Below are 12,066 nucleotides of genomic sequence, written 5' to 3' on the forward strand. Positions count from 1 at the left end.
TTCTATTTTGAAATGAAGAGTTAGTATATATTTAACAAAATGTGTTTTTGAGAAGAAAATTAACCATTTGGCCAATTGTGTTTTGTAGGTGTGAGTCTGTGTTAAGAGTTTAGAAAAAGTATCTGAAGTATGGGTAAGCGCTTGTTAGCGATTGAAAAAAACTGTAAAGGAAGAAGAATTTGCATTACAGTTTGATGTTTTGCCATTCAAAAAATTAGTAATGACATCTGCCACCACAATTGTACAAGTTTGTCTGATACACATTAACACACACTCACACAAAATCCGTATGTGAAAACTAATAGAAATGTGTATTTGTGTGTCCAGGTCAAGTGATCACTGCAGGAGTTGCAGAGATATTGAACGGCTATTCCTTGAAAAATATCCTGCGCAAAGTTCAGGGAGAGAAGCAGACTGTGGCTGCATCAGACGCATATGATGACAGTTACCTAGGTAAGAGACGTGTCTGTGTGTTTGCCTTTGAAAGGTAAAGATGCTTTATGGGACACCAGCGATTTGCTTGAGGCCCTGTTTATGGGTCAGGGGAACCGGCCCTCAGTCAATTTAATAAACACGCGCGCACATGAACACACACAAGCTTTTTTTGTGAATGTTGAGGTAACCTTGACCCTCTGTCCCATAGCTCAGTTTGGTGCTGAGTTTTTGCCTTCTGATAACATTTACATCTGGAACTGCAGACCTCAATACACACACACACACAAACACACACACACACAAATTCCTTAAATACACACTTCAAAATCCTATGAGCATTTCCCCTCATGTATTGTAAGTAATCATCATCACTGCTGGAATGTCATGATAAAAGTGCAATCAATAATAAAATGAAGAAATAAAGATAACATGAGTAAACAATTTTTAAACTGACCCACTTTGGTTTGCAGCAGCAACTGTTTTCTCAGTGTATAGTGTCTCTGGTTTTCTTATGCTCTCTCTCTGTGTGTCTGTTAGGGTACTCTGTAGCGGTTGGAGAGTTCACAGGTGATTCTGAACAAGGTGAGAACTTCTAAAGAGGACATAATTTGCTTTTTTACACATTCTTTATTATGTAATGTTACTGTTTGAGCATGAAAAAGTCTGCAAAGTTAAAAGCACAAAGTCTAAATGGAGTTATTCTCTATATCAGTAAGCAAGCACTGTTTCTGAACTCTCTGAAACGTTTTATACTGGGAACATGAAATTCGCGGTTATGGTAAGGGGCATGACATTTTCGAAAACACGCTCAAAACAGTTGACCAATCACAACACACTGGTCCTGCCGACCAATCAGAGCAGATTGCGCTTTTCAGAAGAAGGGGCTTGATAAAGAGGAGCTAAGAGAGGGAAGACACACAAAAAAGAAAATTCTGTCATCGTTTACTCCCCTTCATGTCATTCTAAACCTATATGACTTACTTTCTTCTGTGGAATAAAAAATATCCCATTGGGTATTTGTTTTTCATATAATAAAAAGTGTTGTTTTGGACCCCATTGACTTTAATTGTGGGGACAAAAATATTCTTCAAAATATCATCTTTCGTCAGTTTGTCACATAACGTAATGCTTGGGTTGAGTAGCAGGCCTCTATCTCAGACACATAAACAAACTTTTGCATCTTTTGTAGAGTTTGTGTATGAATACAAATGTATGAGCGAGAGAGAGAACTATGTCTGTGTGTGGTTGTTGTGTGGATTTCTTGGTTGCTGAGCTTTGATCGGACTCTTCAGCCTCAGACCATAATTATAGAGCCCCCACAGGATTCTGTCCCTGACATGCCACCCAGTGACAAACAGCCTGTCTGCAGTCTGTCATCCCTCCCTAACACACACATGTGCACCCACATCGACTCACAAGCAATCATTAGCATCCCTATCCATCAGACAGTACCATTCTGCAAAACCCTGCATCTTATTTACTAAGCGCCCACAATTCAGCTTAAGGCGAGACACTACAGGTAAAAACACCGTAGTGAGATTTTGGGCTTTTTATAAATAGTTTTTTTCAGATTGGTGGAAAGAAAAGATCCAAAATACACTTTGAAGTGTATCGTGTATAGCACTTTATCTATTTGCGTCTGTAGATTTCAATTACAGTACATATCTTTAAAGGCCATTTTCTCGAAATTAGTTTTTTCTCCTGAACTTAGACCGAAATCACCACTTAAGCAGCACTTACATACACCACACTTTACAGTTTAATATCTTTATAATGAAGGTGTTTACTTAGGGGTTTGTTCATACATAATTTGCCTGAGTCTATACATTTTATTTCTTAAAATATGGTAAAAAAAAAATTCTGGCTGTTGACAGTATTCTCTGATTTATGGAGTGATAACAAAGAAATCCTAAATCTCCTCTGTAAAAACCTTTGACACTAATGTAAAAAAACAAACATGTATGCAAATTAGTGCATATTCAAATTAGATAATGCATCATTTGCATATGTAAACATAACAATTAAGAAAACTTGAAATACAAAAAATTTTGGCAATTCTTAATGTAATCAATCAACTGGGGAAGTATGGTGATATCTATTAGTTAATATTTACCCTATTCACTTAGGGAGTGTCTTGCCTTAGACTCTAAAATCTGGTATAAAATCATTTTATGTAAATTATTATGGATTGACCTTATTGACAAAAGTACACATTTTATTTTAAAGACATGTTTGTGTACATTTTCTAAAAAATCTTGTTAAATTTACGGTAAAAAAAGAAATGGCACTTGTGCCTAGCCAGAAATTCTCAATAAAAAAGTGGGAAAATGTTTATTATTTTACAGGATGGCATTTTGCTGTCTGTATATTTTACAACTTATAACTCTATATTTCATTAAGTGATATAATGTCAAAATACTTAACTTCCAAAATCTGCTTTTACATTAAAGGGCACCTATAATGCATAATTCACTTTTACATGGTGTTTGAACATAAATGTGTGTTGGCAGTGTGTGTAAACAACCACCCTATAATGATAAAAATCCACCCAGTGCTTTTTCTTTTTTATCCCCATAATTCATAAGCAGTGTCTCAGAACAATCCGTTTTCAGATTCTGGGCAATGTGACGTACTTTTGCACAAGCCCCTCCCACGACTGTTGACTGACACTGCAGTTTTAGCATAGACCCGCCCTGAGTGAGCTGTGCACACAGTCCGCCATTATTTCGACGTCGGAGCAGCTGTAGACAAGAATGTCTTCTAAGCGATTTAGGTGTTTTGTTGTTGGGTGTAAGAATGAACATAGCAGTCTTCATTTACTCCCAACATCTGAGCTGCTGAAGACGCACTGGATTACTTTTATTTTTGAAGGGAATGCGACCCCATATAACGTTAAAAGCGTTTATGTCTGCGCAAATCATTTTACACTAGACTGCTTTGTGAACGAGGGTCCGTACAAAGCAGGCTTTGCTAAAAAGTTGTTACTCGAGGATGGATCTGTACTAACTGTTCATGATCCAGCTTACAGTATCTGGAGATACTGTTCACTATAGTAACGAAAGGGACAGCACGCAGTTGTTTTACTGATATAAAGGTTACCAGTTTATTAAACATCCACTGAAAAGGTCTGTATATATTTGTTTACTGTTAGTTGTATCGAGTGTTTTGTGTAATTCGCTGTGTATGTTGATGATAATGCAAAGGAGAAAGAGAGTTTATGATAAGACTTTAATGCGCACTTTTTTTACTGTTTTACTCAGCTCTTATGGTGATTTTCTGGACTAAAACAAATGCTTCATCTTGTGAAGTATAATAAACTTCATAAAACTAATCAGTACATTTTTGGCCATCATTCGGACGTGGTCCGCTACAACAGGCTTGTACTAATAGTGGATAATAGCAAGATGACAAATAAGTTATAACCGTAATTTAACTAAACTACACCTGTTCTATCACCACACAGCATATATTCTGTCTCTGTAGGCATCATTGTCCGACTCCGGTTCGAACTGAACACCGCTACTGAGAGTTTCTGTTCTATTATCATTCCGTAAGATGAGATTGTCCCGACACTATAGCGCAAACTCTTGAAGCTCCGCCCTCTTCTTGAAACGGGACTGGAGGCACCAGCTCACTTGCATTTAAAGAGATACACACAAAAACGGCACGTTTTTGACCCCCCCCCCCCCCCCCCCCAAATGGCCATTTTAACATGCTATAAAAATTATCTGTTGGGTTTTTTCAGCTAAAACTTCACATAGACACTCTGGGGACATCATTTTACTTATTGACTTATTTTACATCTTGTAAAAAGGGACATAATAGGTGCCCTTTAAAATGTATTTATAACCTCCATAATAAAACAGGGGGGACAAAAGAAAGTCACATGATGAATCGGAGTTGTAACAAAATTGTTCAGTACATATGTGCTCTGATACTTGATTTGCACTATTCAGATGCTAAAACAACACAGACAGCATGCACAAATAAACAATGCTCTCCATGGTTTCAGTTCATTCTTCCCGGAATTCCCTCTCTGTCTTTCTCATACATATGTTCTATCTGGTCTGGATTTGTGGTGAATCCAGAGAGGAGAGACATGCTGATCTCTTTTTGTCAGAGTTTCATAAATGGGTTCTTGCTGTGGTGCACTTTGCGGTCAAAGGCGTCGGGAAATTTGAGGTTGTGGGGGGAAGGGTTGAGAACGAGTGGGGTGTGATGGGTCGAACGAGGCAGTTAGAAACGAGGCAAACTTTTGAATGGTCTATCTCCGATCTCAGTGGGTGGGACAGATCTGACAGATAGACAGCCACAAACCCTCCTACCACATTACTATCTCCAAGATCATCCATCAGGCCTCAGACAGCCTCTGTCTCCTTCGCTATGTGTCATTTTCCCTTCTGTCTCTCTCTTCTAAATATTTATAATAAATGAGTGACTGACATGGTGTTGAGAGAGAAGAGATTTACTACACTCACAAGTCTCACCTCACTGTTTTCCCCGAGATGCACTAGATAAGTGGTTGTGTGTGTGTGAAACATTCACTCATACACACTCTTCTCAAGACTGGAAAAGTGAATGTTTTATTATTGTTCTGAACTGAAGCACATCATTTGTTTCTTCAAACTCTGCTTGTCTAACATATATAAACCTGCTGGCACATATGTAAATATCTTGGGTAGGTATACTGTATGATTTTCTTATGTCCTTTATGCAGAACTGGTAGCAGGGGTTCCTCGAGGAGCGCACAACTTTGGTTATGTAAGTATACATTCCTAAAAATACTTTGTTTCCTGTGTTTCTGTCATGGTAAGACCAAGAATCAAAGGTCAGGGGTGAAGGTCAAGGGGGAAGGAAGAATGTGAGAAATGTTCGAGAGGTTATCCACTTCATTTGTGTCAATTGAAACATGTATTTATTCAAATAAACAAAGACAAGCTGTATGTTTTGCAAAGATAGGGTTTGTGGATGTGAGTTTCTCATCTGGATGTGATTTGAAGTCTTAAGAAGGAATTCCCAATTAGTGCTGTAGCATCTAGGACGTAGGGGTGTCCCCTTTGGCCCTCAATTAAACAGAATCATATTCAGCTGGATGGGTGGTTTGTGAAGCAGTGAATTTTTTCACTGCATGTTATATTCTTGGGTATTAGCCATATGTGGCTTTGTTTGATTTAGGATCTCAGTCATACGTGCCCCATAAAACATCCTCTAAGATCAATCTGGATGTAATTATTAGAGTGCTAGATGCCTAACATGAGGAAAATCACTCTGGTTTTGAACGGAGGTCAGGCATGTGGTCAGATACACAAGTCCTGCAGGACATCAGGGAATAATCCAGAATCATGACAATCTGTCATGAATGTAAAAAGTGTTTTATGAGCAATAATATAATCAGACTTTTCTTTTTTAGGTGGCTGTGATCAATGCAACAAACCTGACGTTTATTCAGAATTTTACTGGGGAGCAGGTGAGTGACTGTCCAACCTTTTTAAAGAGTTTTTATTTTTTGGGGTAACACTTTACAATGGTTTAATGTGACTAAAAGTAGTTTTTGAATAAGACAGAACTTTTTAATAGCTTTCTGATTCAGCAGAAGATATTATAGCAATTGTTATAGCAATGTGTCTCGTTTCTTTCTTTGTGTCACAATTTAATTTCATTTGATTTCGTATATGATTGTTTCTCACAGATGGCCTCTTATTTTGGATACACCATTGCAGTGACTGATGTAAATGAAGATGGGTAAGTCTACTTGGAAAAACAATGTCCAATGACTCCCATGCAAGGGGTGGTACTAATCAGTCTGTCTGCATTGAGTTCTTTCTTATGAAACCTGAGTTTTATCCCCATGTGTACGACTCAAAAGTGCACATTCCATAGTCATAGTTATTAGATGTTCCTCACGGTCTGTCAGCACTGAAAAAAGTGCAGTATTTATTTTGAGCTAATTTAATTGACCAGCTCTTGCTGTATTCAGTTACAAGTTGTATTCAGAGCCAAATAGGACTATATAAATGATATAAATAGGACCATCCGTTTTTCTTCAGGGTTTGGCTTATTTAGACTCATGCATTACGCTCTGGTTTACCTGACCCTTGTTTAAATGCTCGCATCGTCCAGGGGGGACATTTGATATATATAAAATTTGTTTCTAATTTGGTCTTATGAGGATACAAAACCTTGCTGACACATCAGTGCCAGAGCTCCTTCTCTTATGTCTGAAATGCTGACATGTGTTTATGCCATTAACTGAAAGGCTTCCTTACCAATGGTACATGGTTGAATACACAGTAAATCAGCAGTATACACAGAGAAAGGCCAGTTAAATGATAAACCAGCAATGACCAACGCACAGAGAGTGAATTACAGCTCATTACACTTACTGTATAGCTGTTGAAATGGCTCATTTGATGGAAACTGGGCCAATCAGTCTCTAGTGTTGAAGTCAATGTATCGTTTTTGTTATTTTGGCTACCAAATGCTGGAACGTATAAATCACAGGGATTTATTTTTAGATATCAAATAACACAACTTGGTTCTATATGTTATCTCAGATCTGAGAAGTCTTAGAAGTACAAATGTGAAATTTTCTATGTTCTCCACCATTTTTGGTGGTTTTAGTTCTGGTTATTCTCAGAATATTATTTATGGGCCTCTAAAAATGCAAAGAGGTGTTTGTATCAAATTTGTGCATTTATTTGTGCACACACAGGCTAGATGACGTGCTAGTTGGAGCCCCACTCTACATGGACCGTGAGTTTGAGAGTAAACCACGTGAGGTGGGCCGTGTGTACTTGTACCTGCAAGAGGACGTGCTTCTCTTCTCCCCTCCCATCACACTCACTGGAACGCACCTGTTCGGCCGGTATGGAAGTGCCATCGCCCCTCTTGGAGATATCAACCAGGATGGATACTCTGGTAAGTGTTCGTGCTAATGCACTTGTATTGTGTTGTATTGCATGTTTCAAGAGTTTTTTCAAGGCCAGTGAGACAGAAGTTACATATACTCCCATTTCCTACTTGGCTTTTTTTGTGTAGGATATCCTGTCACTTTATCACACACTTAAAATGTTCAGTTTTAACCCATTCGGGAAGTGTAAAATTAGTGATTTGTTGCCCTTGTCTGCATTTTCCTGTGAAGAGTTGGGTGTGAACCACATGGTTCATATTCCTGTTGCTGGTCAACCAATATTATTGGAAAACAACCATAAAGGGTTAGTTCACCCAAAAATGAAAATTCTGTCAGTAATTACTCACCCTCATGTTGTTCCAACCCCCTAAGACTTTCATTCATCTTCGGAACACAAATTAAGATATCTTTGATTGAATCTGAGAGCTGTCTCACTCCTCCATAGGCTTCTATGTAATTGAAACTTGCCGGCCCTGAAAGTTAGTAAAGACAATGTTTAAAATAGTCCAAGTGGTACTGTGTTCCAAAGATGAACGAAAGTCTTACGGGGTTGGAACAACATGAGGGTGAGAAATTACTGACAGAATTTTCATTTTTGGGTGAACTAACATTCGTTTGGGTGACCTTTAACATTCAACAAAAAAATTATGTGAGTCAACAACACACTATACCTTCATGTCGCCACCCGTGACACAGAAACACTTTTAAATGTCAAACATAACAGCATTAAACTCTAACAGGTCTTTTCCTTTATTAAAACACTTAAAATAACACATAATTTTTATAACTTCCAAAGTTACTCAGACAATTTCGTTACTACAACATTTTTTTAAGTTTAAATTACGCGCAATATTAAGTTGATCAATATTGAGTTGATTAAGTCAACAGAATTTATCAAAATAATTTTTGCAAAATAAAAGGTTTAATCTATCAATCAATAAATTAGAATTTTTATGTATCATGTAATCAAGTGAACTGGTAATATGTCCCCTTAATTTTGAACAGCTGGCCTGACGTGGCAAGCAGAAAAAATCCTTCTAGTTGAGCCCTGCCTCTCAATTTCTGTCCTGATCAACGCAAATCCTGTTGTCATGGCAGCATTTCTCTATTTATTATGAATTGTTCAAGAGTTCCTCCTGCATCTGAAGTGAACCAGGTGTCCAGGGGTGGAGTCCAGGCCGGACTAATCACCCACAGATCATCTCCATCAGTGCAGACAGATTGAGTTGGGCTGGGAACAGAGAGGTTTTCTCTTATAATGATCTGTGTGTGTGTGTGTGTGTGTGTGTGTGTGTGTGTGTGTGTGTGTGTGTGTGTGTGTGTGTGTGTGTGTGTGTGTGTGTGTGTGTGTGTGTGTGTGTGTGTGTGTGTGTGTGTGTGTGTGTGTGTGTGTGTGTGTGTGTGTGTGTGTGTGCGCACGCACATGAGAGTGTGTGTGTGAGAGAGAGCGTGTGTGAGAGTGTTATTGCATGCAATCAATGAATCAGCTCCATATGTTACTGTAACATGACCTGATATGTCGTTGTCGATATGTTTAAAATTAAAATGACACTTGATGTGGATGAAAGAAAGATGAGGATATGATATCTATGCATGAGATGTAAACCACCTGATCCTCAATCCACAGTCACTGATTTAAAAAAAAAAACATGTTGTAATATAAGACTTTTCAACTTGTATGAAATGCCAATGTGCTTAGAGACTCAAATACTGTATATAATTTGTCTGAGTTTCAAAGAAGAGCTAATGGAAACAAAACACTTTAATTCATCCAGGGATTCACTTTGTGGATTATTTATGCGTCTTGATTCACATTTTCTGGCTATGTAAAAGTATCGCATAATGAGATGATGATGTCTGGGAGTTTTGGAGAATAATGACTTAATCAATATCTGATATGGTCATAAAGAACCTGATATCACACACTGCATCTCTGTTACATCAGCCATATGGCTGCACTGGAGTGATGAAGTGACACTTGTCACAATGTCTCTGTTTGTTTTTGTACTTCTGCTGTATGAATTATTCTGTCATTTAGTCTCTCTAGCTGCTTTGCTCTGAGCTTTTTTTGTTCAGTTTTGTTGCTCTGGTGCCTCTAGATGGATTTGCTGTTACCTGCGTTCATGCGAAACAATAGTGCAGCAGTCGAATACTGACAGTGAGAGGCATCACTTATGTGTGTGTATACGGTCTCTAGTGTCCTGTGACCTGTTGAACAAACTTGGGGTAGGTTCTAGTAGGTTTAGAGTTGACGAAACAAATCCAACCCGTTTTAGATCAGGTTCAGGATGTTCACAGCGCCTGCTATAAACTTTCCTAGTCAACTCAAGGTTTGATCCAGAGATTATGATTCTCTTTAGAGTGCGTGCACCAAAAAGTGTGACATCTGCAGCAAACAGCCAATCACGAAACATGATTAACTTCTAGTGAGATATTCAGCACAGTTCACTTATCTGCTGAAGGTTAAGAGATTAAGAATAATAAATATCATGAATTGAAACATTTACATGACAGGAAAAAGCAGCTGCCACAAAAGTTGGAGACGGCAGATAAAAGCAAATATCTAACTATATATGTGTGTGTATACACACACACACACATATACAGTGTATATATATATACATACATACATACATACATACAGTATATTCACACACTATATGTTTAACCATTTGATTGCCCTCATTCTAATATATTCTAATCTTAGACCTTAGTCCTGCCCATCATGCTGTCTAGCATATAAGGCAACGAGAGCTCTCCACTGCGCACGAACAGACGCACAGTCCTCGAGTTGCTTCAAGTCTTCTTTGAACGTGGATCTCCAGTTGGTCTTAGGTCGTCCACGTCCAAGCATGGCATCTGGCGGTTCCCAATACATGGCGCGCCTCGTAATCCGGTGCCGGTCCATTCGCAGAACATGGCCTGCCAATCGTATTCTCTGTTCGGAGATGATGATTCTCAGTCTGCGCATTTTACTCCACGTTGGTGATGTGGTCTAGATAGCTAATTCCAAGGATACGCCGTAGACACCGCTGATGAAATACGTCAACCTTACGGGTGACGACCACTGTGACCTTCCACGTCTTGCTGCCATAGGTGACAGTAGGCAGGACGATCGTTGCGTACAGACGCAATATGTGTGTATATATACAATATATATATATATATATATATATATAAATCCATTTATTTAACAAAATGCATATATGTTTTATCATTTTAATTCCATTAGGCCCAGAAATTGAGATTAGGCCCGCGAGCATGATTTTATATGTCTGTTATTTTTGGACCCAGTGGTTTTTTACTGTGTGTCTGTAAACGTCTGTTTCTCTCCGTTGTGGCATGTAGTGTATGTATGCAGTCGATTAAGGCCAAGCCACACAATTAAGTATCTTGTAAAGTGTCATAATGAATTTTCTCTCATATATATTATGCTGTTCTTTTTCATCGACCATCAGGCTGTTATTGTTGGGCTCTTTGGGCATTGTGCCAGCTACTGTGCCCACTGCCAGAAAACAGGAAAAGGAAATGATCAAGAATCACCAAAAACACACGATGGATATTTATAGAAAGGAACTCGTCCAAGAGAAACAGTGAAACAGAGCATTATTACATACACTGACGCACGTGCACACACACACACGCACACGCACACACACTTCCCACTCAGACTCAGACACACACACACGGTGGTCTGGTGGACGGAAATGAGTGCTTTCTTGTGGTGATGATTTTATTTTTCTAAGTGTAATTAAACTTTTCTTTCCCTTCTACCTCAGAATGGTTTGCTTAGCTTAGAAGATTTCCATGAGCACACATTCCTCTCAGATCTGTCATTAGTCATGGGCTTTCTCTCTTTCCCGAATCTGTATCCTTTTGTCCCTTTGTTTTTGGCCATTCTTTGGAGTTTATCAGCTATTTTAATAATAGAGTGAGAAAATAGATCGAGGATGCTCAAGGTCCGGCCTAAGGGCCAAATGCAGCTCCCCATTAGGTTATCAGCCGATAACTATCTTTAACAACATTGTTATAGTTTTTGACAGTTCAGTTGCAGTTTCCATGTCTAATCTGCAACCAAGTGACACAACAGGACAAAATTGGTTCCTTTATAATCAGAAAGGTTGTTTATTTTGCAGGTGCTTATTATGAGGCTGTTCTACATCATGCCACTTCGTGTTGATTTCTTGCACACAACTTAGTTAAATTACATTTCGTTAACAGATTAATTCATGATTTCTTTTGGCAATTTATATATATATATATATATATATATATATATATATATATATATATATATATATATATATATATATATATATAATAAATGACATGAAAAATATTTATATTTTAATATAATTTAAATTATTTTTTAAAATAATTATATATAATAATACATTTATTTATTTTGTACAAAAATTATAATAATTAATTTTAAAAAAGTTAAAAATTAATAAATTATTTTGATCCAGAGCGTTAGGATATTCAAATACTGTCATCATTATTGATGCATACTCAGACTGTATTTTAATGGGAAAATCTGGAGTTACCATACTGGAAGCATTTGTGAATTTAATGAATGTGTTAATGTGTAAATAAGATGTCATACTTAAATTCATATGGACTATATTGAGTGGAAAGGGTTTCCAGCACTTATAACTATTTTGATAAATATAAAAGACTGGTATAAAATGAAATGAAACCCATGTATCATTACTATTACC

The 12,066-nt window shown here is 37.7% G+C and overlaps 1 protein-coding gene across 1 annotated transcript in view; it reads left to right on the forward strand.

The window, feature by feature from the left end:
- Positions 1 to 305: 305 nt before the first annotated feature.
- Positions 306 to 12,066, forward strand: part of itga8 (integrin, alpha 8) — a gene marked incomplete at its 5' end in the record, with an annotated part of 66,641 nt that continues 54,880 nt past the window's right edge. The window contains 6 exons of the mRNA XM_056233059.1: positions 306 to 453; positions 973 to 1,017; positions 5,153 to 5,196; positions 5,846 to 5,902; positions 6,125 to 6,177; positions 7,148 to 7,353. Of these exons, the coding sequence (XP_056089034.1) occupies positions 306 to 453; positions 973 to 1,017; positions 5,153 to 5,196; positions 5,846 to 5,902; positions 6,125 to 6,177; positions 7,148 to 7,353 (553 nt within the window). The remainder of the gene's footprint in view (positions 454 to 972; positions 1,018 to 5,152; positions 5,197 to 5,845; positions 5,903 to 6,124; positions 6,178 to 7,147; positions 7,354 to 12,066) is intronic.

This window comes from Rhinichthys klamathensis, unplaced genomic scaffold, assembly GCF_029890125.1.
Source record: "Rhinichthys klamathensis goyatoka isolate OS25496 unplaced genomic scaffold, OSU_Roscu_1.1 h1tg000359l_1, whole genome shotgun sequence".
In the NCBI taxonomy this organism is placed as follows: domain Eukaryota; kingdom Metazoa; phylum Chordata; class Actinopteri; order Cypriniformes; family Leuciscidae; genus Rhinichthys; species Rhinichthys klamathensis.